At 37.7% G+C, this 27,257-nt stretch overlaps 1 protein-coding gene across 1 annotated transcript; it reads right to left on the bottom strand.

Moving 5' to 3' along the window:
• LOC136851905 (pantetheinase-like) lies at positions 1-27,257 on the bottom strand. Its single transcript, XM_067126261.1, has 6 exons — positions 26,917-27,257; positions 25,873-26,025; positions 24,054-24,256; positions 23,067-23,172; positions 1,477-1,588; positions 1-1,074 (listed from the first exon to the last, which is right to left on the bottom strand). Exons 1-6 carry the CDS (start codon positions 27,220-27,222, stop codon positions 188-190), a joined length of 1,767 nt encoding a protein of 588 aa, XP_066982362.1. The 5' UTR covers positions 27,223-27,257; the 3' UTR covers positions 1-187.

Below are 27,257 nucleotides of genomic sequence, written 5' to 3' on the forward strand. Positions count from 1 at the left end.
GTTGGTCTAAATGTAAGGCAAATAATAATACTGATGATTTTTTTTTATTTTTAATTCATGACTCATCATAATCAAATGTAGAATAGTTTCAAAAGAAAGTGGCTAATGTCCTTACTTTAACACCACTGACAATAAAAGTAATTCTAACTAAAAGAAATTTTCATCTTATCAGGCTGTTCATGAAATTTCAGTGGTCTGGGTCCCTGGAGAACCACCTGCTATACAGATTCAACATGGAGAGGTCGTTCACTTCCTCGTGAAGATGTATGATTGCGTGGTAATGGTCTGGCGATTCGCTGAGTGTATAGTTCCATTTTTCAGGACTGAAAAGCTGCAAGGTGTCAGTAAAAACGGATGGATAAACATAACGTTCACTGAATGTTCCAGAAAGTGAATATGCTCTGAATGCTGAGTCAGGAACGTATGCTTCCTCAAAGTGGCCACAACTGTCAATGGTTTCATTGAGGCAAAGTACTACCCCGCAGACCTGCACATACTGGAGATATAGGCCTCCGCCTTTTTCTACTATCCCGCTGTAGGCGATGAGCATGTAAACAATATCTTCAGGTTCTTCAGCAGGGTATTCGTAAATCAGATTGCAGCACAAGTCGTCCTCATGGCATAGCTGCTGTATAGCAAAGTCACCTGGGGAGATTCTCTCTAAGATGACGTTATTGTAACGGCTGAGGTCCTCATGCAAATATTTAATTTCCATGTTCTGGTTTGTATTTTGCTTATGTATCTTTTTACCATTCATCTTCAACTCCATTACATTTGTTTGTCTCTTATCCACCTGTGCTGGGGCCAACAGAGGCAAATCGTCAAAATCCTTATAATTGAAAACTTCAGAGGCACCTGGCTGATGCCTTTTTGCAGATGGCGCAGCCAACTTCGTTTTCACTTTTCCCACTATAAGCGTGTTGCCTGACGAAGTATCGTAGGTATAATAGTCAGGTTCAGAATACACACTTCTGAAGATTCCTGCCCCTAAACTCCCAACTGGAGGGTCATATATGTTGGACGCAACGAGATTTACATTGTTTCCTTGACTGAAACCCTTCCAGATCTGGGGAGCTGAAAGGAAGAAAGTTGATAAATTTTCTGCATAAGTCGCTGCAATATAAACAATCATTGTTTTTCAAATAATTGCTCTTGACTGCCTTTTGTCACTTGTGATGCACATAGAGCGGCAAGGGCAAGGGATATGTTAGTAGCCTATAGGTGCATTACATGTAAATATATTTCATATACAGTAGCCTATATATATATATATATATTACATGTACTATATATAAATATATATATATATATATATATATATATATATAAATATATAATATATATATATGTATATATATATATATATATATATATATATATATATATATATAAATATATATGTATATATATACATTATATATATATATATATATATATATATATATATATATATATATATATATATATGATACATACCTGTAAGAGATGGGAGTTCATCAAACCAAGCTGTACTCAGAAGGACATCTCGTATTCCTAGGTTGTAGATGTTGCTAACAGCTGGAGTTTCGTAGAGTATATCAAAACAAATCTGAAGGGATAACCATGTCTAATTCTGAACTTGCATGAGAAATGCGCACGCTTACGTCTATGGAGTTTAATATATTATAGAAGACTTCCTGAATATTTCTTACGGAAAATTCTGTTTTAATTAAAATATATACATATATACAGAGATATATGTATATATATAATATATATACATATATATGTATACAACATATACACACATAAATTTATATATATATACTATGTATATATATATATATATATATATATATATATATATATATATATTTATATATATATATATATATATATATATATATATATATATATAAAATATGCGATAAAGAAAGTGTATTTGTCACGCATACTTAATATTTCAGAATGTATTTAATTTTATTTACTAGGTAAAAATCAAGATGAAATGTTCCCAGTTCTCACCAACAACGTAAATGTTACACCAAACGAGGTCTCGAAGATAGCAGTTGAATCGGGATCTGTTCCAGGGGTGAACAGGTGCACTGTGAACAGGTGCTTCTTTCGGTACCTGAGACGTACATGGACACTGTAGCCTACACTGATATGCTTGGTTATCTTCAAGCTAATTTCTCTCTCTCTACTCAAGTAATGGTCTCAGCATCAAATTAATAATCAAATTTCGAGTAACCAGTGAGCAGTACAATGGAAGGAAATGTAATTCCTAAAAGTAAAAAAAAATGATTCAACGAAATAAACAGACGTCTTAATACTCGCTTTATTTGAACCATTAAAAGTGGAAATAGGACTATCTGTAAATAAGTAAACAAACTATTAAAGTCAAACTGTAATACAATGAAAAATTAATGAAAGTATGGCCCACAGACGTTACAGTAACATGAGCAACAGTCTATATCAGCACTGAAGTAAATTGCAAAACCCCTTAGATACACTCATTCGTTCTTAGTAATAGTCACGCTATTCTTCTTAAAGCACCACTTTTAAATTGAAAGGAAATAATATCTAAATGAATCACCAGCTAGGAAACCTTTCTTGCGATAACGCAATCAACCACAATGACCAAGGATTAAGTCAGAAGACCCTGTAGCAATCATCTCACGAAAGTAAATGATGTCGATTGAGAAACTCAATGTGGCCTTTTCCTTAAGTGTCAGTTACATTGACCTACTGTACATTGGACACTCTGTGCTGCTGCACACTGTTTTATGCAGAACTTCCCATGCACGTGAATGAAATGAGTAATTTCCAGGTTTATGAATAGACAATAAAAAGACATATGAAAATAAGAAAATAATCAGATCATAAATGAAAATTAATAATTCAAAACGAATCAAGTTGACTAAGAGATCACATCATTTGCACTTTTCCATTACCTGGCCACAACAGCTCCGGCATCGTCGAAAACTACCTGGGTATTGTAGAATATGCAGCCAGGGGGTGCACCGGACACATCGCCATTCTGGCTAAATGGGGGATCTTCTTCACCAAAGGCAATCTCAGAGCAGTTTGACTGTTCCGCAAGGTCCACCACGAGGTATATGCCCTTTCCATCGCTGCACAACTGAGTTCTTTCATGATCTTTAATGGGAATGATAAGATAGAATAGATATACTGGCAAGAAATGAGCACTGACCCACTAAGACGCAGAGCTACTGATCTGTATCATACAAGCGTTCCTGTTCTTTCTATATTAATGGTCTCCCGTTCCATTACCTGTTTACTCCAACTAACCAGCACCTTCTAAGTCTTACGCTCCTACTCCTAACACTTATGAATCATGCAGTCTTATTACCTATCTATAGTCCTCCATTTTTTCTACTACCAACACACATGTACATGTACACACACAGACACACACACACACACACACACATATATATATATATATATATATATATATATATATATATATATATATATATATATATATATATATATATATATATATATATATATATATATATATACAGACCTCGACAGTTCCTTCTGAGGTGGGGATGATGCCCGCTGAAATACGAAGTATATGGTATGTCTGCAGTTGTATTTGTATACGTGTATGAGTACATATGCATACGCATAACTGAATGTATACAGTGACCATGACTCGTTTTAAGAACTGGGAAGTACGAGCTATCCAGGCTAACGGAATTCTGTCCATTTAGTATTGCAACATTTCAACCAATATTTACCATAGACACAGGAACCCAGACGGTTCCATTTACTCCCTGAGGAGTTGTTTTAAAATATTCTTTATAAATTACCTACAACATTATTTTAACTTCAAATTGTTTTAAGAAACAGGTATCGATAAAAACTACGTGTCTAGGAAGCAAAATGATGATTTTCTAAAATTTCATCGCTTTTCTTGACTTGAACTTCCAGTGATTTTGCATATTTACACACTATTTCATTTTTATAAAATAGTAAATGTCACCTTACACATTCATTACCCTCTAAATTAAATAGAATACATATTTTCCTCCCAAAAAAAATATGTATTGCAATTGTTTACGTATTAGCTGATTTTATTCAGATTATTTTTCCGTAGCAACTCCCGATGGAGTCAATGGGACTTAGGGGTATCGATATAAACAATATATTGTTGATTATTGACATCGCACTCTGAATTTAAGTGGGAAAATTATAATTTCACCTTTGCTCTATTTAGATTGGGTTCCATTTGTTTACTTGCTATCTTTGCATTAGTGCATGCTGTACAGCTGCACTTGCACGCATGATTGTACATGTATGTGTTCATATGATAGTAATTCAAAGAAAATTACTTTTCGTCATGCTTATATCAATAAAACTGTGTATAAAAAGCATTCAAATATAATAAGTCTGAAATTTATCATTTTCATTTATTCCTTATACCCTGACGTCCCATTGACTCCCTAGGGAGTCATCCCTGTACATTCCATGAAAATATAAAAAATCAAATAATCTAGCAACAGGTAATCAAACATATCAAAAACGCTTCAGAAATTATGTTTAATAAAGATCAAAGCTTAATAAAGCACACTGGTACTAGCTAGGTGTTAAGTCTCGAAAGCAATCGGCGGCTTCTGAAAATATCTTACATATCGAAATGATTTCTGAAATCTATTCGTTATTTGGTTGTGAATTTTTATTCATATGAAGCTAAGCATGGCCAATAAGTTTATATAAATAAAATATTATTTAGTGTTTCATTGTTATGAATTTGTTATATGCCACTGCGCCAAGCCCAGGGAATTTTTCGCTCCTGCAAAAAAGTGAAAGTTTCGATTTCCCAAAGTAAAGTTCAGTGTTTAATGTACATTGTATCTGTATCATTTTCGATGTTCTTTCTGGAGAAAAAAATCGTATTTTGTCGCACTGAATGCTTCAGAAAAGACTAAAATATTATTCCCTGTTAATTTTTAATTCTCATTCCTTAGCTTATAATTTCTATTAACGCTTTTAACTATTGTTTAGATAATGCTGTCTAAATATTGTTTGTCTTTCAGATAAAATTGTAATACATGAACCCTCCATTTTATGCTATGTCACTTCATATGACAAGTCAGCACTCTTTTAATTTAATCCCCACTTCTTTAGGATCAGGACTCTAGCTTTCCCATCAAGTTCAATTAATCATGTGCCTTTACATGATTTTCTCCTCTATGAGTCTTCGGCTGGGTGAAGGCTCGACTACGTCCTTCATGCTGCCTTGTGCATGATAAAAATGGAGTAATGGTAATGAGAATAATCAATGAAGTAGAAGTCGTATGAAGAAGTATGAAGAGAACAGGGGACGGGAGGAAGGAAAAACTAACCTGAAACGTAACTGCCCGTAACAAAACCTTAAAACACAGCTACTAATTAACAGTATGTTCCATACTTTTATTCTTGAGCTACTGCGGAAAATTTCAAAAATTTTCCCATAAATATTTCAAAGCATGAAGAATGGGACTATCTTAAGTACTGTTTCCCATAACTCCTACTCGACGAACAGTGAATCAAATAGCGTGGCGGAAAAGTAGGAAAAAATAAGAATTTTTAATCGTATTGAAAGCTCAGTAAGAAACCAGACATTTCCAAGTACTGAAAAATCCATAAAGATGAATTAATTAAACACTACAACAAACAGAAATTCACGCCTCTGTATGTACAAGTAATCACAAGATGATTGCCTGTAAACACAGATAAATCTGAGTACTTTAATCCTATCTCTCTATTAAAGGAAAGAAATGCTTCTATACTTCCAGCGTAGGTACGAACTCATACCGGCTGGAAAAAAATTATCTCCGTGCAAAGTCAGTCTGAGAATCTTCGAGAACCAGCGAAACATTATTGTTAATTACCGATTACAATATCAACGTTCGAATGTCACGTGAGGAAAAATAAGCGATTTGCATTTGCAATGAACGTCTGCAAAACTTTCCAAACAATCAAAACGCCTTACTTTGTTCGAATTCTTGACGTCGCCGTACTCACAGGGTACCTCCTTGTCCTCTGGATTCGGAACGACCTGTGTTTGAGTCAGAAAAGTGTCCCAGGTCAAATAGTGACTCAGGCTGGTTAAGCCATGTTCTGGAAACACGATGATTTGGGCGCCCTGGGTCAAAAAAAAAAAAAAAAAAAAAGATAAATGTAGAGACTAACTTTAGATATCTCAATTCAGGCTACCCTCCAAAAGTTTCCCTAATTCTGTTTTCCTTTATATGAAATCTTTGAAGATAATTTTACCAAAATAGCCATAGTTAGAAATATCTTTCATTTTCCAGCATCGATACCAGCAAAATACATCAAAGGTAAAACCTGGAATTTATAACATAATCAACGCAAGTTGGGAATTGCAATCAAAGACACGAAAATCCAAAGTAATTAATAAGTGGCAATAGTTTCAATAAAAGTAGAGTAAAATTATATCAATGGTACATCATGAACGTCTTCGTAGTTAAGAAAGTTATTTTGAAAGAAATAACACGCAAGCGTTAAATATTTACATGAATTGAAAGGGTCTCAAAGATTTTGTGAAAATTTTCAATTTCAAATTCATAGAACTCCGATAATATACAGGGACATACATAAAAATAACAATACTCTAAAAGAACATTGATTTTATAGAAGTATAGAAAGATGTGAAGCCCTCTTAAACTTAATCTCTCCTTCATTTGGGAAGGAAAATACTATGGACCCAGAGAGCAAACGTTCATAAAAATAGTTGGATATGTTTCTGTAACAGTTGTAACATCGAAAATATTATCTCTTCCCTTTATGCAAAATTGTTAGAATCTGTCTTCGATTTATTTATATTTTGAAGGCGGGGGGAACCGTTAGCATATTACTAGCAAATCATACTGACAAAAATTTAACGAATAAATAACTTGTGGGATCCGATCAACTAAGGCTTCCGTAACAACAATATCAATGATAACAAAAGGCAGATTCATCTTACATAACAGAGAAAGTAAAAGAGTACTTGCATTGTCTTTGGCCTCTCCAGCATACTGAATAAATACTCTTGCATTTTCCTCCAGTACAGCTAGACCTCCCGCAGAGAGATCATCATACGGGGCATATTGCAATGCTGCTGCCACGTATTCCACTTCCGTTTCAGCTGTCGTGTCTTTGTGGACAAACTCTTTCGCCGTTTCCCCCTTTCGATGCGCTTTTAGGGTTGACTGGAAGTCATATTTCTGTTCTCTGCCAGTCTTTCCATCATCTTGTCCTGCCACGACAAGACATGACAGACAAAGATATATAATTATGTATGAAAAGCTCAGCGTCATAGTTAGAAACCAACTGCTGTTTAGCCTAACTGACTTCGAGTATTAATAAGGTTCTTATCAGTGGTGACCATGACAGCAAGCGGGGCCAGAGCAAACGCAAATATTCCATATAAAAAGAAAAAATCAGATAAGCTGGGAGACGTCAGATGAAGGAAACAGCTGAACTTTCAAGTACATAGTAGATATAAAAAGTCTGACAAGTATTATTATTCTTTTTGAATTTTTCAACATTAAATGAATATAAAGTTGTAATTTCTTTATCTTCATATATTGTTTTTCCACAAAAACTGTTATGTAGCAAGGTGTGACTCACAACAGTTTACTGGGTTATTTAATTAAATATATTGAATTATTTATATCTTGTATTAAACCTCTCTTAAAATATTAGTTTAAAGGATAAGAAATATTTACACATGGTATGACCCAAGAAGTTTTCTGCTCCTTGTCGAATGGAATATAGATTAATTATTCAAGATTATTTCTATATTGTATTACAAATCTGCATATCAAAGCTAGTTCAAGGATGAGGTAAAGGCCATGAAGAGGATAGTTACCAGCGGTACACCTACAAATCCTGGCAAGTGTATTTTTTACCTGTCTTCTGCTGCCCGAACCTAGTCAGCACCCTTGTAATGTGGAATAGCACAGCTCCCCATAGAAAGATGTGGGAGTTGACCAACGTAGTATACAAATTTAAATGCACTGAAGGGACATGTCAAGCCCCTAGCAACTACTACATAGGTCGCACCATTACCAGTCTATGCAGGTGATTGCAAGTTCACCATAACCAGTGTGCAATACTTTAAGACTATGTAGAAGACCACAACCGTAAACTGACACTAGAAGAATTGTTAGAATGCACAGAGACCATGCATAGAGAAGCCCGGTTCTACACATTGAAAATAGCAGAAGCTGTAAGTATAAATCATCAACGGCTTGCATTGATATACAGAGGAGCACAGATGTCGTCCTCCCTTCTTCAAGGAGACCATAGGACATCAATGAAAATCTGAAGGGAGACAGAACACCCCTGGACACGAATGCCGACCATAGAGCAAATCAAGATTATCGGTCAGAGAAGGGATTCACACCATTGCCCACGCCCTTTACTGCAAGCCGCAGCATAGGACATGTCCTAATGAGCACCAGGAATGCCCATACTGCCGCCCAGACCACCAGCAAGAGAATGAGACCTGCCGATCTATAGAAATTCAGCATTCCAATGACGTTATGTTTAATTAAAATTCAAAAGTCCTCATGCAGCAATATAAACCTTGTATACGAATCGGTAATCCAGTCCTGAAGACGCTGCCGAAAGGTGGGGAAACCATCTATCGACTAAAAAAAGTAAGCGGCAGGAATCTTGAATAATTATTCCTTATTGCTGAGAAGCTTGCCTGAAGAGATAAAGAATGCAGTAAAGACTGATTCAAAGTCTTGATAAAAAGATAGTATCTGCGAACAATGCCATTAACTTCAATATAAACTGCATATACAGTACCGTATATAAGTTTTTATTATTCCAACAGTTAAAAAACATTTCCGCCATAAATATCCGTGGAGTTACAGGTAAAAAAAACAAATAGTAATTTGTCTGTATTTTCTTGAAAAGACGTTATTTCTCTTTTCTAATTTGGTAGAATTATTATATAACTAGCATTGTTTCGTTTAAAGTTCTGAGATTTTGAATTTCCTATGTATTCTTGCTAGAATTAAATGGATATATTTTCTTTAAAAATTCATCATACAAAATATACAAACATTTTCTTTTTTCAATTTTCCACAGTTACTCTCTTATATCATTCCCGATCCCTCGTCTTTGTATGGAAGGGAGAAAAAGGCCTCTGTGAACAAGAAGGTTCAGTAATTCTGCAATTCTTTGATTTGATATTGTATGAAAAAATCTACTCTAATGCAATTAGCGTGAAAGATGTACAGGTACAAATGAAATTTTTTAAAATGTTGTCATCGTTTTCAGGAACTGCAATGTAGTTCTTCATGTGCATAAGTAATTCATCGTCATTATGATAATTTTCCTTTTTTAAACAAGTTCGTATTTTCAATAGAGAAAATGCAAAATGTTTGTAATGTCTTTTGCCAATGAACAAATATATTTGACCACTGTTTCATCTGGCACAGTTATTGTTGCATTAATATTTTGCATAAGTTGATGTTACTGGTGCACTGTTGACATTCAGTGCAGAAGTAATCTCATATAAGTTCACTAACATGACAATGCTTATATTAAAAGCTTAGTTTGTTGGAATTTACCATGCCTTCCTAGAAAGAGTAGTCTTTTTGTGTTTATTTACATGTTCATTTTTACTGGATTGTATTAATTTTTTAGAGGATATTTCTAAATTTTCTTATCATATTAGCAAGTTCATGGACTTTTTGGCTTGATTCATACGAATGTGTAATAAAATTACTGATAGTTAGTATAATTAGTTAAATATGATAGCTCGAAATTGTGCAGAAGACAAAGTCTTCATCGTAAACGTAGAACATTACTTATAATTTTAGTAATAATGTCAATAGAAAAGGAATGATTAAAATATTGTAAACTAAACGATAATCGCAACCTTAAAAACCATTTGAAAACCAGTGACTCACATTTCTTGAATAGTCTGCTCTTTGATATGCAGTTATATTTTAACCAAAGGTGAAAATTATGAGTCCCGGCAGCATCACTGAGGAATGTGGAAGTAACACATCCCCTTCAGAGGAAGCAGATATCTACCACCTTAAACATTTAGGTAAAATGCGAATGCTGACGAGATATGTAATCTAATGTAACTCACAACAAACAAAAACCAAACAAAAACACACACACACACATATATATATATATATATATATATATATATATATATATATATATATATATATATATATATATATATATATATATATATATATATATATATATGTGTGTGTGTGTGTGTGTGTGTGTGTGGGTGAATGTGTGTTTGAAATTAGTAAAACGTGTGAGGAAGGCTCCAAAGGAAACCTGAAAGGAATATTTATTCCTTTGTATGAAGGAGATGCAATAGAAGTTAGTTATAAGGGCATGATATTGAGCATACTACGAAAACCAATCGAGAAAATCAGATAGATCACAGGAGAGAGGATTTGATACAGAAGAGGAAACCCCAGGGTTAAGAGCATCTTATGAAACTAGGGAGAGAAATTTGAGAGTTAAGTAATTGTTCCAGGGGAGGGTTTAGATGAGTTTAACTGAGATGCAGTGTGAAGGGTGTTGATGATCCATCAAGGAGAATATGTAGATGTGAGAGTTGTGTTACAGTATTTTGTTGAATATTGAAATGATTGGGCAGATGAGGTGAACCAGGGAGTAAAGTTTATAAGGAGGGAAACAGAGATTCAATAAAGGAATAGTACGCAGTTGGCATAATTCAAAAAAATGTATGAGAGCATTTCTAGGTCATTAGATTAGTGGAAAGTAACAAATCGATAATTAGAAGGTTTTGGGAGAAAGAAAGATGAAGAGAATTACTTATCACTTGAAAAATCAAACTAAGTTTATCAAGATATTTGTGAGGTAGTAACAGTTAAACAAGAAATATACTAGAGAAAAAGGGCATCACTCCATTAAACAACTATAACTGTTTCCCTGGTCTTGATTCACTTCAGCAAAACTAAAGGGAACAAAACAGGTTTATCACTTTGCCTTATGCGACACGCAAGTAACCCTATTCACTGGTGGTCAGCAAATGTAACATTGTGTTTAAGAACTTTAAATACAAAAATTTATTTTTAACTTCAGTGCTGGTATTTCTAAGCTTCGTGGATAAATAAAATTCCACGTGACCTATCTGAGAATAAGTTGGGCACTCTTTCTCCTGATACATGCAATAAGATGACTCCTAACTGAACTAATCATGCAATATTGCCACATGCAAGACAAATCCCTTGCTAAATAACTAACTCACACCCTGCAATCCAAATGTCTTGAACAAGACATCGTCTCTTTAATGCTGGGTAAGTTTGCAGTCTCTATAGTTTGCGCTCACCAACTTAAGAATTTTTTGGCGCTGCCTGCATTTTTCACTTTCACCTTTCACTTTGAATTCATTTCCTATCACAAAAGTCTTTTCAACATGCATTTAGTCACTAATTTGCTATCTATCACACTTTAATAAAAAAAACACTGAGATTTTACAGCACTTTACCTCATTCCTTACCAAGCTTGCCTTGGAGATTTTGTTAAAAAATCAAATGATTTGTTTTTCAGGTTCGAATAATTCATAATAGTCTTAGCTTGTAGTAATTGCTAGTTGCTAGTCGACTGCAAGATCCTGGTGAGGTCATCGCTGTTACGTTCTGACTTGGTGTGTTACTTTAATTAAGTAATTACTAAGATAAGCCTTGAACAACACATCACCGTGGTCAGTTGTAAATACCAAATAATACATGAAAGATACAAAATTACATATAAAACTAATGGTAGGTCGCCAACTGAAATTTCTGATCAATACAAGATTCTACTTTATTGTACACAACGTAGGCACTTCAATTAATAGAATACTGATCCAACTCTCAATTAGGATAATTACTGCTACAACTGAATAGTGCTGCAGTGGGGCATCTCTAGGCAAGACGGATGGCAGGAATACGAGGGTGAACAACATGCCACGTGTCTGCAAATAGAATAATCGCAGATAAAGCTTGTTGGAAATGCGGTTCTCTCAGAGGCAATTATAATCACATGGGAAGAGTGATTTAAAGGTAACTGCAAGCAAGGGATGATTAATTCACAAATTCAGTTCAAACCGGGAAGTACTTTAGGAAACGAGATATCAAGGATCCTTTCCTAGAGAGAGGAAATGAGGAGAGGAAATAGGAGATTCAGGATAAGGATCAGAAAACTGGTAACTTTTATGCCCAAAAAGACGTACCATGGATTGCCTTTGCAAGTGCACTTTGCAATAGAGGCTGGATGACTTAAAATGTCTTCTTTGGCCCTCATGAACCCGCTTGTGGGCTGGCTGCTTGTAGCCTGATTAAGGTTCCAGTTCACAGAAAGAGTGCCATGGAGGACACGGGCCCGGTCGGGCATGTGGCAGGGCGAATGATTGACAGCGAAACTGTTCTCACTGAGACGGAGCAAAAGACTGGGAGGGCAAGCAGGTCTTGACCTGCTCACATCACTGTGGTTTCCGCCTGTTGGCAGACGCTGTTTCTTCAAAATAGATGCATCGAGAGGCCGGTACAAAAGCTCACACAGTAGGAGTCTAATTGAAAAAAGGATTAAAATCTGGTATGTTTCTTTCAACAGTGACTAATCTAACTTTCAACCTGAACCTTTTTTTGACTGACACGTCTAAAAAGGGCCCTCTCGCTTCTCTATAGTTAGGGTGTGGCTGGCTAGCCCCCAAAGCATAGGATTCTAGCCCCTATCTTAATTACTCAAAGAGATGAAGCGGAGAATATCTGTAATCATAATAAATATATATATATATATATATATATATATATATATATATATATATATATATATATATATATATATATATATATATATATATATATATATATATATATATATATATATATATATATATATATATATATATATATATATATACATATATGTATATATATATATATATATATATATATATATATATAATATATATATATATTATATATTATATATATATACATCCCTAACTGAACTCATGAACGAACGTCGGGTACATGCCAGTTTGCGAATGAATACGCAGTCCGGCAACAATCTATTAACATACACAAACGCCTAACAACAGATATGAACTCATAAATCCGTCCGCACCTTGATACTACTAAAACGGTGTTGCAAATATATTGCTAAAGTTGACAAGCACGGCATGTAAAGACTCTGACCATTTCAGCACTGCTAGAGGGTACGGGGCTGATGAGAGGATTAGGGGCGAGGTAACGAAACGTAAGAGAGAGAGAGAGAGAGAGAGAGAGAGAGAGAGAGAGAGAGAGAGAGAGAGAGAGAGAGAGAGAGAGAGAGTCCATTTGACACGTGAGCCATATTGCTTTATTCTACATTTATCTTTAAGTTCATTTTTAATTTGGATTTTCCCTGATTGTCAACTTTTTCCGAGATTTGTACTTATATTCAAACTGTTAGGCTCAATATAATTTTGTTTACTATCTATCCACAACCGCGACTCTATCCAACCTGTCCTCTTAGAATCAGTTCTTAATAGGATTTGTTGAAATGCTTTGCGTGGCCTTTATCCTGAGTTTTGTATTTGTGTTCGTTACCCATCAACTTTAAACCCAATTTGGAAAATGTAAACTATATCTAATACTCATTCCATATGATATACCAATATCCTTCTCCATCTCTTATTATTCATTGTTTAAAATATGTGGTATAAAGATGTATACATTTGTGAGAGTGCTTACATCATTTGAAAGTAGAATATTAAATCGCTATTTTTTTTTAGCAATTATTTATAGCAAAATAATATATTCTAAGCACTGCGCACGAAAATATAGGTCTAAAAGTAAGGCAAATAATAATACTGCTCATTTTTAAATTTTTAATGCATAACTCACCATAATCAAATGTAGAATAGTTTTAAAACAAAGTCGCGAATATCCTTACTTTAACACCACTGACAATAAAAACAATTCTAACTAAAAGAAATGTTCATCTTATCAGGCTGTTCATGAAATTTCAGTGGTTTGGGTCCCTGGAGAACCACCTGCTAAACAGACTCAACATGGAGAGGTCATTCACTTCCTCGTGAAGATGTATGATCGCGTGATAATGGTCTGGAGATTCACTGAGTGTATAGTTCCATTTTTCAGCACTGAAAAGCTGCAAGGCGTCAGTAAAAACGGATGGATAAACATAACGGTCACTGAATGTTCCAGAAAGTGAATATGCTCTGAATGCTGAGTCAGGAACGTATGCTTCATCAAAATGGCTACAACTGTCAATGGTTTCATTGAGGCAAAGTACTACCCCGCAGACCTGCACGTACAGGGAATAGCGGCCTTCGCCTTTTTTTACTATACCGCTGTAGGCGATGAGCATGTAAACAATATCTTCAGGTTCTTCAGCAGGGTATTCGTAAGTCACATTGCAGCACAAGTTGTCCTCATGGCAAAGCTCCTGGAAAGCAAAGTCACCTGGGGAGGTTCTCTCTAAGATGACGTTATTGTAACGGCTGAGGTCCTCATGCAAATATTTAAGTTCAAGTTCTGGTTTGTATTTTGTTTACGCATCTTTTTACCATTCATCATCAACTCCATTGCATTTGTTTGTCTCTCATCCATCTGTGTTGGGCCCAACAGAGGCAAATCGTCAAAAGCTTTATAATTGAAAACTTCAGAGTCACCTGGTTGATGCCTTTTTGCAGATGGCGCAGCCGACCTCGTTTTCACTTTTCCCACTATAAGCTTGTTGCCTGACGAAGTATCGTAGGTATAATAGTCAGGTTCAGAATACACACTTCTGAAGATTCCTGCCCCTAATTGCCCATCTGGAGGGTTATATATGTTGGACGCAACGAGATTTACATTGTTTCCTTGACTAAAACCCTTCCAGATCTGGGGAGCTGAAAGGAAGAAAGTTGACATAATTTTGTGCATAAGTCGTTGCAATAAAAACAATCATTGTTTTTCAAATAATTGCTCTTGATTGCCTTTTGTCACTTGTGATGCACATAGAGCGGCAGGGGATATGTTAGTGGGCTAATAATTTCCCAGTAACCTATGGTTGCATTACGTGAACAATATATATATATATATATATATATATATATATATATATATATATTATTAATATATATACATATGTGTGTATGTATATTATATATATATATATATATATATATATATATATATATATATATATATATACATATATATATATATATATATATATATATATATATATATATATATATATATATGATACTGGTATATATATATATATTCCTATTGTTATGTTGTAGAGGTCTTGGTTGATCATGTGTTATTCAATTTAAGTAATTTTTACTGAACTGCAAACCAAGCTTACACGGAACCTGCCACTTGAAGCCAAAAGTTAACCTCAAAGACAGTCGTTAATTAGCCAAAGGTCGCCAGTTAAGGGTTATTAACCTTAACAAAGAATATTTGAGATGAATTTGATTTTAAATATAACGGTTCTTCCAAACATTCGGACGCGAGGCATACAAAGCATCGAGATTTAACCTGATTTTGCTTACCTAAATCCTAGGTATTTTACTGGAATAACGGGTTGAAGCTAACAATATAATAATTAGGCTTAATCTAGACTTTGTAAACACATATACCTAAGTGGTGGCTGAAGGAAGAAAACAAAGAAAAAATGTGAAATACAGAAAAGTACTAGTCAATCGCCAGAAGCTTCAACAAGAATCGGACTTACCGTGAATGCAAGTTCTTCCAAACTGCGCAAACGAGGGACCTCAGGAGTCGTATTCTGGCAGTCTTCCCAATTCACTAATTAAGATAGACGTAGGAGAAAAAGTAATAAAGAACAAAGAATATCGTTTGGGTGGACGCACGAAAACGTCACCCTGGTTCCGTGACCGCTGGGATCTCTCTGACCCGACCTCGCTTCGTTCCCGCCAGGTGAGGGCTTATACCACCCTCGGGCAATCCGACCTTGACAAAGGCATCGTCGAATGCATAGAATAAAGCTTAAGGAGGCCACCATAACTGGGGTCATTGAGCGTAAACCCTGTTCTCTGAGGCTTAGGTCCCTAATGCCCTAGCATATTTTGTTTACAAACTTTCCAGCCTATGAGACAGGAAAAAAGGCGCCATTTGTCTACTTTTAAGGTGATTGTTATTTTTAAAAGGCCTAACCTATCCCGGCTCCAACGGGCAGAGATGTTCTCTGTTGAGGTCAATCGGACTAATATTCCTACACCTAAAATACATCGAGGGCGAACAGCAGTAATATTTATAAAAGCTCCCCCTTAAGAGGGCCTTCACTCCCTTTTCGGGCGTGAAGGTCTATACTAAACAAGCTGTTCGCCTCTCATAGGTTACTCTCCTTCCCCTGAGCAGATTAGTCCTGGTTAGCCTACCTAGCTACAGAACTACCTAACCCTAGATAGGATATGAGCTATATTCACTACTTTACCTAATTCTAATAGTACTGGAAGGTGCTCACGGTTATTATAGGCTACCTCCTACAATCAAGATGTGTTTTAGACCTAGCCTAGTGGTACATTCTATGATATTCCTAGCCTAACCTATCCTAACCCGACCGTAGCACCAACATAAGAGTTAATATTCTAACTAAATTACAACATGGTTTATGTTTAATACAATTAAAATTTACTAGTTAATTCATGAGGGTTGCCTCATATGATAAATGGGTGCCTCACTGAGGTCTTAGGCCATGCGTGTCACGAGCATCGTGGCTCGTTTCACAATAGTTAAGATTACTGAAATTAGTTATGCTACTTACATGATTACTGCGGCTCGGTGGTAAGTGGAAGGAACAAGGTTACTAAATTGATGTACCGTACTTTAAGGTGGCCTAGGCTATGCACAAATAAAGGAAGAGATCACACTGGCTACCTTCTCTGGGCAAGGGGCCAGGATCACTCTTAGATGTTAGGGCACTGTGCCGAGAGGGCACTAGTGCCAGGATGAGCGTATAGCTCGGCAACTACTGGGCTCTCTTCCGCCCCTTCTTCTTCTTCTTCTTCGGTTTCCTCCAAGGCCTATCAGTAGCTGGCCTAGCAGGTGATGAGAGCACCGACTCCGGGGACAGGCCAGAAGGGCTAGCGGGCGCGAAGTCAGGGCAACTGCAAAAGCTGCGGGAGGACTCCTACTCCGGCTGCTGCGACAACCGGGCGAGAGCGATCTCGACTTCTGCGTCCGAGGATGCCAGTTCCTGGTCTTCCAAGGAAGGGGTACCATTTCGATCCTCCAGGGTTCATCCCCTGGAGTCAAATTTGCAAAGAAGAATCTTGCAAAGAAGTTTCGGGTGCTGGAGGCTCTGCAGTCGCGATGATCAACTGCATGGGGAATCCTAAATCTCCCGGAGGAGGATTAAGCCTCATGATTTAGACCCGGCATAGGGCCTTTTCCATTGGTAGCTCAACGTCCGGGACGGACGGAGTCTGGCACTGCTCTCAGTGCTCGCAAGTGGCACTGGCAGCAGTTGAGGGTCAGGCATGCCTGATGAGGGGTCCGGAGGTGCAATACCTCGCGGACGACTTGTGGTTGGCTGCGGCAGAGATTCCTGCCCCAGCAGGGAGATCGTAGCCTCTCCTGAGTTTTGTTCGGGGCGTCCGCTGGGCGTTGCTTGTTTGGGCAGCCCTCCCAATTTGTGGAGTGGTCTGCCCGCTTGCACGTCCTGCAGCGGTACTGCTCCTCCTGAATCTCTCTTCGCGGAGGGGGAGGACCTCTTGGTGGGCCAGCCCTTCGCGATTGGAGAGGGCTAGGCCTGAAATAGGTTGGGTTGCGCCCCTTCCGCGGACCACTTTGGTGGGCGGAAGGTGGAGGTTTGTCATTTTTGGGAGTTACAACTGGGGCCTCCGTGGAGGAGGTAACGTGGCTGCGGAGTGGCGTTGGTGACGGGCTTCCGCAGAGAAGATCCCGACCCAACAAGAAGACCACTCCGGGCCGAATTCCACCTACCACGCCAAGGCGGTGGGGTATCGTGCCCCAAGGTGTCATTACCTGGAGTTGGACCGTAGGAACGGTAATGGTGTGGCCCTCTATCCACTTCATTTCCCACCGGGTTTCTTCGTCAACCATGGCACCGGCTGGCACTTGGGCCCTAGTGATCAGGCTAATGTCTGCCGCAGTGTCTACTGTGACCGGAAGGGTCACTGGCAGGCTAGTGCTCTGAAGAGGGGCCACCGAGATGAACTGGGTTTCCAGTCTCTCGGGGTAAAGGATCCGGTGCGGACCAGCAGCAGAAAATGAAGTGCTGATTAGGTTGACAAATTTGGTGGTGGGGACATGATGTGGACAGGCCGGAGATCCAGCATTGTAGTGGCTAGCAGCCCCACAGGATCTGCACGGGCCTTTTGGATGGGCTCTGTGGCCTGCAGTAACTGTTGGAGGAGAGGGCTGAGCGGATGAATCGGGAGCGGAGTTCTGGCTGGTAGGGTTAGGCTGCTTATTAGTGCCGAGTTTGTATCGGCACTCAGCTTCAGCGTGGCCCCCTTCTTGCAATAGTTGCATAGGGTCTTGCTAGGCAGTCCATTCTTCGGGCGAGTGGAGTTCGAGAGGTAGGCCGGAGGGATGATTCGCTTCTGAGAGGTGCTATGCGACTGATTGAAGGTTTCCACGAATCAGCCATGCGACAAGCTTCCATAAGTGTGGAGGGCTGTTTATCGTTAAGATATACTGCAAGGGCCCTGGCACACATTGGAAAAGGTCTTCTAGCATGGTCCGATTGAAGAGATCCTCAAACGTCGTGCAGGCCAAGGAGTCGGAACCAGCGCGTCGGACTGGGTTTTGTGACATGCCCATTCCGTCCAAGACCAGCCGACTTCCTTGGCAAGACCTCGGAACCGTTGTCTCCATTTTTCTGGGGTTATCTCGTAGGCCTTGGTAATGACTCTACGAACTTCCGCCATGTTGCCTCTCTGGCTCTTCTCCAGTGAGCGAAGCGCTGCCTTGGCTTTTCCCTCCATATGCTTGGCTAGTATTAAGGCTCTCTCCGTCTCCGTGGTGCTGTAGTTATCGAAAAGAGCCTCGATCTCCTCCAGCCATGCTTCTGGCTCGTCCTCAGTCCACTTGGGGACTAGGGAATTGATGCTCGAAATTGGAGCGTTTGATGCAGCAGGTGTAGGACTGGAGGCTTGATGGCTAGCCATAGCTTCGGCATTCTCCATTTTCGCTCTCTCAAGCTCGAGCTCCTTCTCCTTTAGGGCTAACTCAGTTTCCTTGCAGGCTAACTCATGCTGTCTCCTTCTTTCTTCTCTTTCCTCTTCATATTGCCTTTGCTCGGCTTCATACACCCTTCGTTCTTCTTCATACTTCCTCTGCTCGGCTTCATACTTCTCTGCTCTTCTTCTTTCTTCCTTCTCCCGCTTGGCCAAGTCGTCCACTTGCTCCTTAACCCAGGTGGTAAGTTCCGAGCCAGTGAGACCTGCCGCCGTCCCCAGCCCCAGGAAGGTTTTATAATGCTCTGCTGCCATGGTTCTGGTGGGGAAGGGCGTCTAACCGGGTCGACTGGGCGTACTTGGGCAGCGAGGAAGTGTCTCTTCAATGACGTGGCACCCTTTCAAAAGGTGGCACTGTAGTTTGGGTGTGCCGTGTACAGGTCACACTGGTGGCACTCAGTATCCCTAGGCACTGGTGCAGGTTAGGTCCCAGAAGAACCTTCTCTTCTGTGTTCCCTTTGTTTTCTTTTAGTGGCACTTATGGTGCCAATGTGTTCCTAGGGACCCTCTACTGGAGTCCAACTAGGCTATATGGGAGGAAAGGCACTCTACACCCCTGCAGAGTGCAACAATCGAATGAGAGAGAAAGGGAAGGTAAAAGTAAAGAGAGAGAGAGAGAGAGAAGTAAGCTATTCAAGTGATGACAGTGCTGCAAATTATTGGCACTGTGGAATAAAGTGAATTTGGGTTTTTTTTTTTTTTTTTTTATTTATTTATTTTTTTTTTTTAAGATCCTCGTGAGTGGCTGGTCCCAGTACCGGCCCCAGTGCTGGCCTTCTTTTTCAGAGGGTGAAAACTACTGTTTGCTTCGGTCTGGATAGCAGGCCTCACTCGTGACCGACAGTTTATCACTGTATCGTAATTACTCTTAACTTGTCCTCATCTATTGTGGGACAGAGGTGTTTCTTTTATTTGGTTAAAGTATTCGAATTAATTAGCCTAGTGTCGGCCGTTCTTTCTTTGAAGAGGGTCACGTACACTTAGGTTAGGAATGCTTACTTGAATGACGAGAAGAGAGAGAGAGAGAGAGAGAGAGAGAGAGAGAGAGAGAGAGAGAGAGAGAGATTTTCAATCAGCGAATTTCTTGCTGCTTGAGAACATGTAAACAAAGATTTTATACATGCACAATGGCATGGATCTTAATAAAATGATATAGATGCGTCGTCTTGGCTTCCTTAGGGATGGCTTTATTATCTTAATTTTCCTGGGAGCCGACGTCACAAAAAAGTTTATCGTAAAATTTTAAATTCTCTTTATATGATTTTTATAACAGGTATTCGTATAGGAACTTGTTATTATTACTCCTAACTAAGGCCTATCTTTCCCTGCCTAAATTATCTTTTGGTTTTTCCTAGCTAAGATATTAGGAGGTGGGTTCAGCTGAAAAAAAAAAAAAAAAATATAACCCCAAAAGTGGCTCGGGCAGAGTCTGGTCACGACAGTCACAATAACAAGGTCTTTGAGATGGCGGAAAAGGTCCCGTTAGGCCTAAATTTCAAAAACAACCTCGGGCGTGAAGGAACACCAAAATGGCCGTTCTCTCACAAACAGTTCGAACAATTTCAAAACAACCGCGCGAACACGGCGGAGGAATCCAAGATGGCGGGTATTTTCTTTTTCAAACAAATTCAAAAACAACGCAACAAATGCAGGTATCCAGATTTTACTTTAAATATACCAATCATGCATAGCGTTTTACGTTACGGATGGAAAACTAAATTACCAAACAACTTTGTGTCTTTTGTTATCGTATTCTCACCCGGACATTAAACAAAGAATGAAAAGAGAAATGCTAGCCTGCCTGCGTAAATTTACGTTGTTGAACGGTACCTTTATTGTAAAATTACTATTTCAGTTCGTTTGCTACTTCACTGACACGGTTTTGAATGATTCCCGCTATATGCAAACAATAACGATCGGAATTGCCGACGCGATTAGTATATTACTTTGTGTACATGAAACTGGGCTCCGCGATTCGGCCTTTGAATTCGTTACTTGAACGACTTGACTCACGATCCGAACACGGTAATGTCCTTGTCTTAGACGTTATAAATTATGACTCTCTGCTCTCGACGCACCCTTTACCTACGCTAATTCTCACTACACTTGTTATAACTATTCTCTTTACTGCTTATTATTATGCCTCGTTCCTTGTTTGGAAGAATGAAATGGAGTTCGATATCTGACTTTTATTTTTTTTTTTTTTGAATTAATGTAATTTAATTTCCTTTTCTCCAGATTCTTTCTCTAAAATGTACTTTAGATTCTACGCAAGGTCGCCAATGTTACGTGTGAGGGTCTTGGTTGATCATGTATTATTCAATTTACGTAATTTTTACGGCCCTGCAAACCAAGATTACACGTAACCTGCCACTTGAAGCCAAAAGTTAACCTCAAAGACAGTCGTTAATTAGCCAAAGGTCGCCAGTTAAGGGTTATTAACCTTAACAAAGAATATTTGAGATGAATTTGATTTTAAACGCAACGGTTCTTCCAAACATTCGGACGCTTGAGGCATACAAAGCATCAAGATTTAACCTGATTTTGCTTACCTAAATCCTAGGTATTTTACTGGAATAACGGGGTTGAAGCTCACAATATAATAATTAGGCTTAATCTAGACTTCGTAAACACATATACCCTAAGTGGTGGCTGAAGGAAGAAAACAAAGAAAAAAATGTGAAATACAGAAAAAACTAGTCAATCGAGAACAAGAATCGGACTTACCGTGAATGTTGAACAAAACGAGGGACCTCAGGAGTCGTATTCTGGCAGTCTTCCCAATTCACTAATTAAGATAGACGTAGGAGAAAAAGTAATAAAGAACAAAGAATATCGTTCGAACGCACGCAACGTCACCCTGGTTCCGTGACCGCTGGGATCTCTCTGACCCGACCTGCTTCTTCCAGGTGAGGGCTTATACTTCCGACCTTGACAAAGGCATCGTCGAATGCATAGAATAAAGCTTAAGGGCCACCATAACTAGGGGTCATTGAGCGTAAACCCTCTCTGAGGCTTGTGGTCCCTGCCCTAGCATATTTTGTTTACAAACTTTCCAGCCTATGCGGCGCCATTTGTCTACTGGCCTGATTGTTATTTTTAAATTGCCTAGCCTACAGTCAGAGATGTTCTCTGTCAAGGTCAATCGGACTAATATTCCTACACCTAAATACATCGAGGGCGGACAGCAGTAATATTTATAAAAAAATATATATATATATAATATATATATATATATATATATTATATATATATATATATATATGTATTGATACATACCTGATATCTGGATGGGAGTTCATCCAACCATCCTGAACTGGTAATGACATCTCGTATTCCTAGGTTGTAGATGTTGCTAACAGCTGGAGTTTCGAAGAGTATATCAAAACAAATCTGGAGAAATAACCATGTCTAATTCTGAACTGATGAGAAATGGGCATGCTTACGTCTATGGAGTTTAATATATTATAGAAGACTTCCTGAATATTTCTTATGGATAATTCTATTTTCTAATTAAATTACCTAAATGTACATATGAGTATATCCAGATATATATATATATATATATATATATATATAATATATATATATATATATATATATATATATATATATATATATATATATATATATATATATAATAATATATATATATATATATAATATATATAAATATATATATATATATATATATATATATATATATATATATATATATATATGTATATAATAAAATATGCGATAAGGAGAGTGTATTTGTCACCCATACTTAATATTTCAGAAAGTATTTCATTTTATTTACTAGGTAAAATCAAGATGAAGTATTCCCAGTTCTCACCAACAACGTAAATGTTACACCAAACGAGGTCTCGAAGGTAGCAGCTGAGTCGGGATCTGTTCCTGCGGTGAACACGGCTTCCGTATATAGGTGTTTCTTTCGGTACCTGAGACGTACATGAACACTGTATCCTACATCTTGGCGATCTTCAAGATAATTCTCTCTCTCTCTCTCTCTCTCTCTCTCTCTCTCTCTCTCTCTCTCTCTCTCTCTCTCTCTCTAATCAAGTTATGGTCTCAGCATCAAATTTCGAGTAAACAGTATGCAGTACAATGCAATGAAACATGATTTTTAAAAGTAAAAAAAAATTATTCAACGAAATAAACAGAAGTCTTGATACTCGCTTTATTTGAACCATTAAAAGTGGAAACAGGACTATCTGTAAATAAATAAGTAAACAAACTGTGAAAGTCAAACTGTAATACAATGAAAAATTAATGAAAGTATGGCCACAAACGTTACAATAATACATTTATATATAAACATGAGCAACAGTTTATATCAGCATTGAGGTAAATTGCAAAACCCCTTAGATGTACTCATTCATTCTTATTAATAGTTACACTATTTTTCTTAAAGCACCACTTGTAAATTGAAAGGAAATGATATCGAAATGAATCACCAGCTAGGAAACCTTTCTTGTGATAACGCAATCAACCACAATGATAAAGGATTAGGTCAGAAGACCTCTGTAGCATTCATCTCACGAAAGTAAATGATGTCGATTGAGAAACTCAATGGGGTCTTTTCCTTAATTGTCAGTACATTGACCTACATTGGACACTCTGTGCTACTGCACACTGTTTTATGCAGATTTTTCCAGTAACTTCCCATGAACGTGAATGAAATTAGTAATTTCCAGGTTTATGAATAGACAACAAGAAGACATATGGAAACAAGAAAATAAACAGATCATAAATGAAAACTGATAATTCAAAACGAATCACAGTTGACTAAGAGATCGCGTCATTTGCACTTTTTCATTACCTGGCCACAACAGCTCCGGCATCGTCGAAAACTACCTGGGTATTGTAGAATATGCAGCCAGGGGGTGCACCGGACACATCGCCATTCTGGCTAAGTGCGAGATCTTCACCAAAGGCAATCTCAGAACAGTTTGACTGTTCGACAAGGTCCACCACGAGGTATATGCCCTTTTCCATCGCTGCACAGCTGAGTTCTTTTATGATCTTTAATGGGAATGATAAGATAGAATAGATATAGTGGCAAGAAATGAGCACTGACCCACTAAGACGCAGCGCTACTGATCTTTATCATACAAGCGTTCCTGCTCTTTGTATATTAATGGTCTCCAGGCTAACTAAATTCTGTCCATTTAGTATTGCAACACTCTAACCAACATTTACCATAGACGCAGGATTAAGTCTCGAAAGCAATCGGCGGCTTCTGAAAATATCTATGCATCGAAATCATTTCTGAAATCTGTTCGTTATCTAATTGTGAATTTTCATTCATATGAAGCTAAGCATGGCCAATAGGATTATATATAAATAAAATTTTATTTAGTGATTCATTGTTGTAAATTTGTTATATGCCACTGCGTCAAGCCCAGAGAATTTTTCGCTCCTACAAACAAGTGAAAGTTTCGGTTTCCCAAAGTAAAGTTCAGTGTTTGATATACATTGTATCTGTATCATTTTCGATGTTCTTTCTGGAGAAAAAATCGTATTATGTCGCACTGAATGCTTCAGAAAAGACTAAAAAATTTTTCCTTGCTAATATTTAATTCTCATTCCTTAGCTTATAATTTCTATTGATGCTTTTAACTGTTTAGATAATGCTGTCTAAGTATTGTAATACATGAAGCCTCCATTTTATGTTATGTCAGTTCATATGACAAGTCAGCATTCTTTTAATTTAATCCCCACTTCTTTAAGAACAAGACTAGCTTTCCCATAAAGTTCAATTAATCATGTGCCTTTACATGTTTTTCTCCTCTATGAGACTTCGGCTCGGTGAAGGCTCGACTACGTCTTCATGTCGCCTTGTGCATGATAAAAATGGAGTAATGGTAATGAGAATAATCAATGAAGTAGAAGTCGTATGAAGAAGTATGAAGAGAACAGGGGACGGGAGGAAGGAAAAACTAACCTGAAACGTAACTGCCCGTAACAAAACCTCAAAACACAGCTACTAATTAACATTATGTTCCATACTTTTATTCTTGAACTACTGCGGAAAATTTCCAAAATTTTCCCGTAAATATTTCAAAACATGAAGAACGGGACTATCTTAAGTACTGTTTCCCGTAACTCCTACTTGACGAACAGTGAATCAAATAACATGACGGAAAAGTAAAAAAAATAAGTATTTTTAATCGTACTGAAAGCTCAGTAAGAAACCAGACATTTTCAAGTACTGAAAAATCCATAAAAATTAATTAATTAAACACTACAGCAAACAGAAATTCACGCCTCTGTATGTACAAGCAATCACAAGAAGAAATTAAGTATCATAAGGGACTCCTGCATCTGATCGACAGGTTTGTGTCAAGTCCCTCTCATAAGATGATTGCATGCAAACACAGGTAAATCTGAATACTTTAATTCTATCTCTCTATTAGAGGAAAGATATGACTCTATACTTCCAGAGTACGTACGAACTCACCGGCAGGAAAAAATTTATATTCGTGCAAAGTCAGTCTGAGAATCTTCGAGAACCAGTGAAACATTATTGCCAATTACCGGTTACAATATCAACGTTCGAATATCACGTGAGGAAAAATAAGCGATTTGCATTTGCAATGAACGTCTGCATAACTTTCCAAACAAACAAAACGTCTTACTTTGCTCGAATTCTTGACGTCGCCGTATTCACAGGGTACTTCTTTGTCTTCTGGGTTCGGAACGACCTGAGTTTGAGCCAGAAAAGCGTCCCAGGCCAAATAGGGGCTCAGGCTGGTTAAGCCACCTTCTGGGAACACGATGATTTGGGCGCCCTGGGTCAAATATAAAAAAAAAAGATAAATATGGAGACTAACTTCAGATATCTCAATTCTGGCTACCCTCCAAAAGTTTCCCTAATTCCGTTTTCCTTTATATGAAATCTTTGAAGATAAATTTACCAAAATAGCCATAGTTAGAAATATCTTTCATCTTCCAGCATCGATACCAGCAAAAATATATCATTGGTGAAACCTGGAATTTATAACATAATCAACCAAGCTGAGAGTTTTATTTGTATAACAAAATCAACGGAAGTTGGAAATTGCGATCAAAGACACGAAAATCCAAAGTGATTAACAAGTGGCAAAAGTTTTAATGAAAGTAGAGTAAAAGACCATCAATGGTACATCATGAACTTCTTGATGGTTAAGGAAGTTATGTCGAAAGAAATAACACGCAAGCGTTAAATATTTACATAAATTGAAAGCGTCTCAAAGACATTGTGGCAATTTTCAATTTCAAATTTATAGAACTCCGATAATATACAGGGGCATACATAAAAATAACAATACTATAAAAGAACACTTATTTTATAGAAGTATAGAAAGTTGTGAAGCCCTCTTAAACCTAATCTTTCCTTCATTTGGTAAGGAAAACACTATGGACCCAGAGAGCAAACGTTCATAAAATAGTTTGATATGCTTCTATAATAGTTATAACATCAAAAATATTCTCTCTTCCCTTTATGTAAAACTGTTAGAGGCTGTCCTCTATTAATTTACATTTTGAAGGCGGGGAGTACCGTTAGCATATTACTAGCAAATCATACTGACCAAAATTTTACGAACAAATAACCGATCAGCTAAGGTTTCCGTAACAACAATATCAATGATAACAAAAGGCAGATTCATCTTGCATAATAGAGAAAGTAAAAGAGTACTTGCCATGTCTTTGGCCTCTCCAGCATACTGAATAAATACTCTCGCATTTTCCTCCGGTACAGCTAGACCTCCCGCAGAGGGGTCATCATACGGGGCATATTGTAATGTTGCTGCCACGTATTCCACTTCCGTTTCTGCTGTCGTGTCTTTGTGGACAAACTCTTTCGCCGTTTCCCCCTTTCGATGCGCTTTTAGGGTTGACTGGAAGTCATATTTCTGTTCTCTGCCAGTCTTTCCATCATTTTGTCCTGCCACGACAAGACATGACAGACAAAGATATATAATTATGTATGAAAAGCTCAGCGTCATAGTTAGAAACCAACTGCTGTTTAGCCTAACTGACT

Source organism: Macrobrachium rosenbergii, chromosome 24, assembly GCF_040412425.1.
Source record: "Macrobrachium rosenbergii isolate ZJJX-2024 chromosome 24, ASM4041242v1, whole genome shotgun sequence".
Lineage (NCBI taxonomy): Eukaryota > Metazoa > Arthropoda > Malacostraca > Decapoda > Palaemonidae > Macrobrachium > Macrobrachium rosenbergii.

What these genes read in the sequence shown, in the direction of transcription:
- LOC136851905 (XM_067126261.1), bottom strand. Translation starts at nt 27,222, where the DNA reads ATGACGCTGAGCTTTTCATACATAATTATATATCTTTGTCTGTCATGT. An exon ending in ACGTCAAGAATTCGAGCAAA is followed by an intron (nt 24,257 to 25,872) that starts GTAAGACGTTTT and finishes TTCCCATTAAAG; the next exon opens with ATCATAAAAGAACTCAGCTG. An exon ending in GCCGGAGCTGTTGTGGCCAG is followed by an intron (nt 23,173 to 24,053) that starts GTAATGAAAAAG and finishes TGTACGTCTCAG; the next exon opens with GTACCGAAAGAAACACCTAT.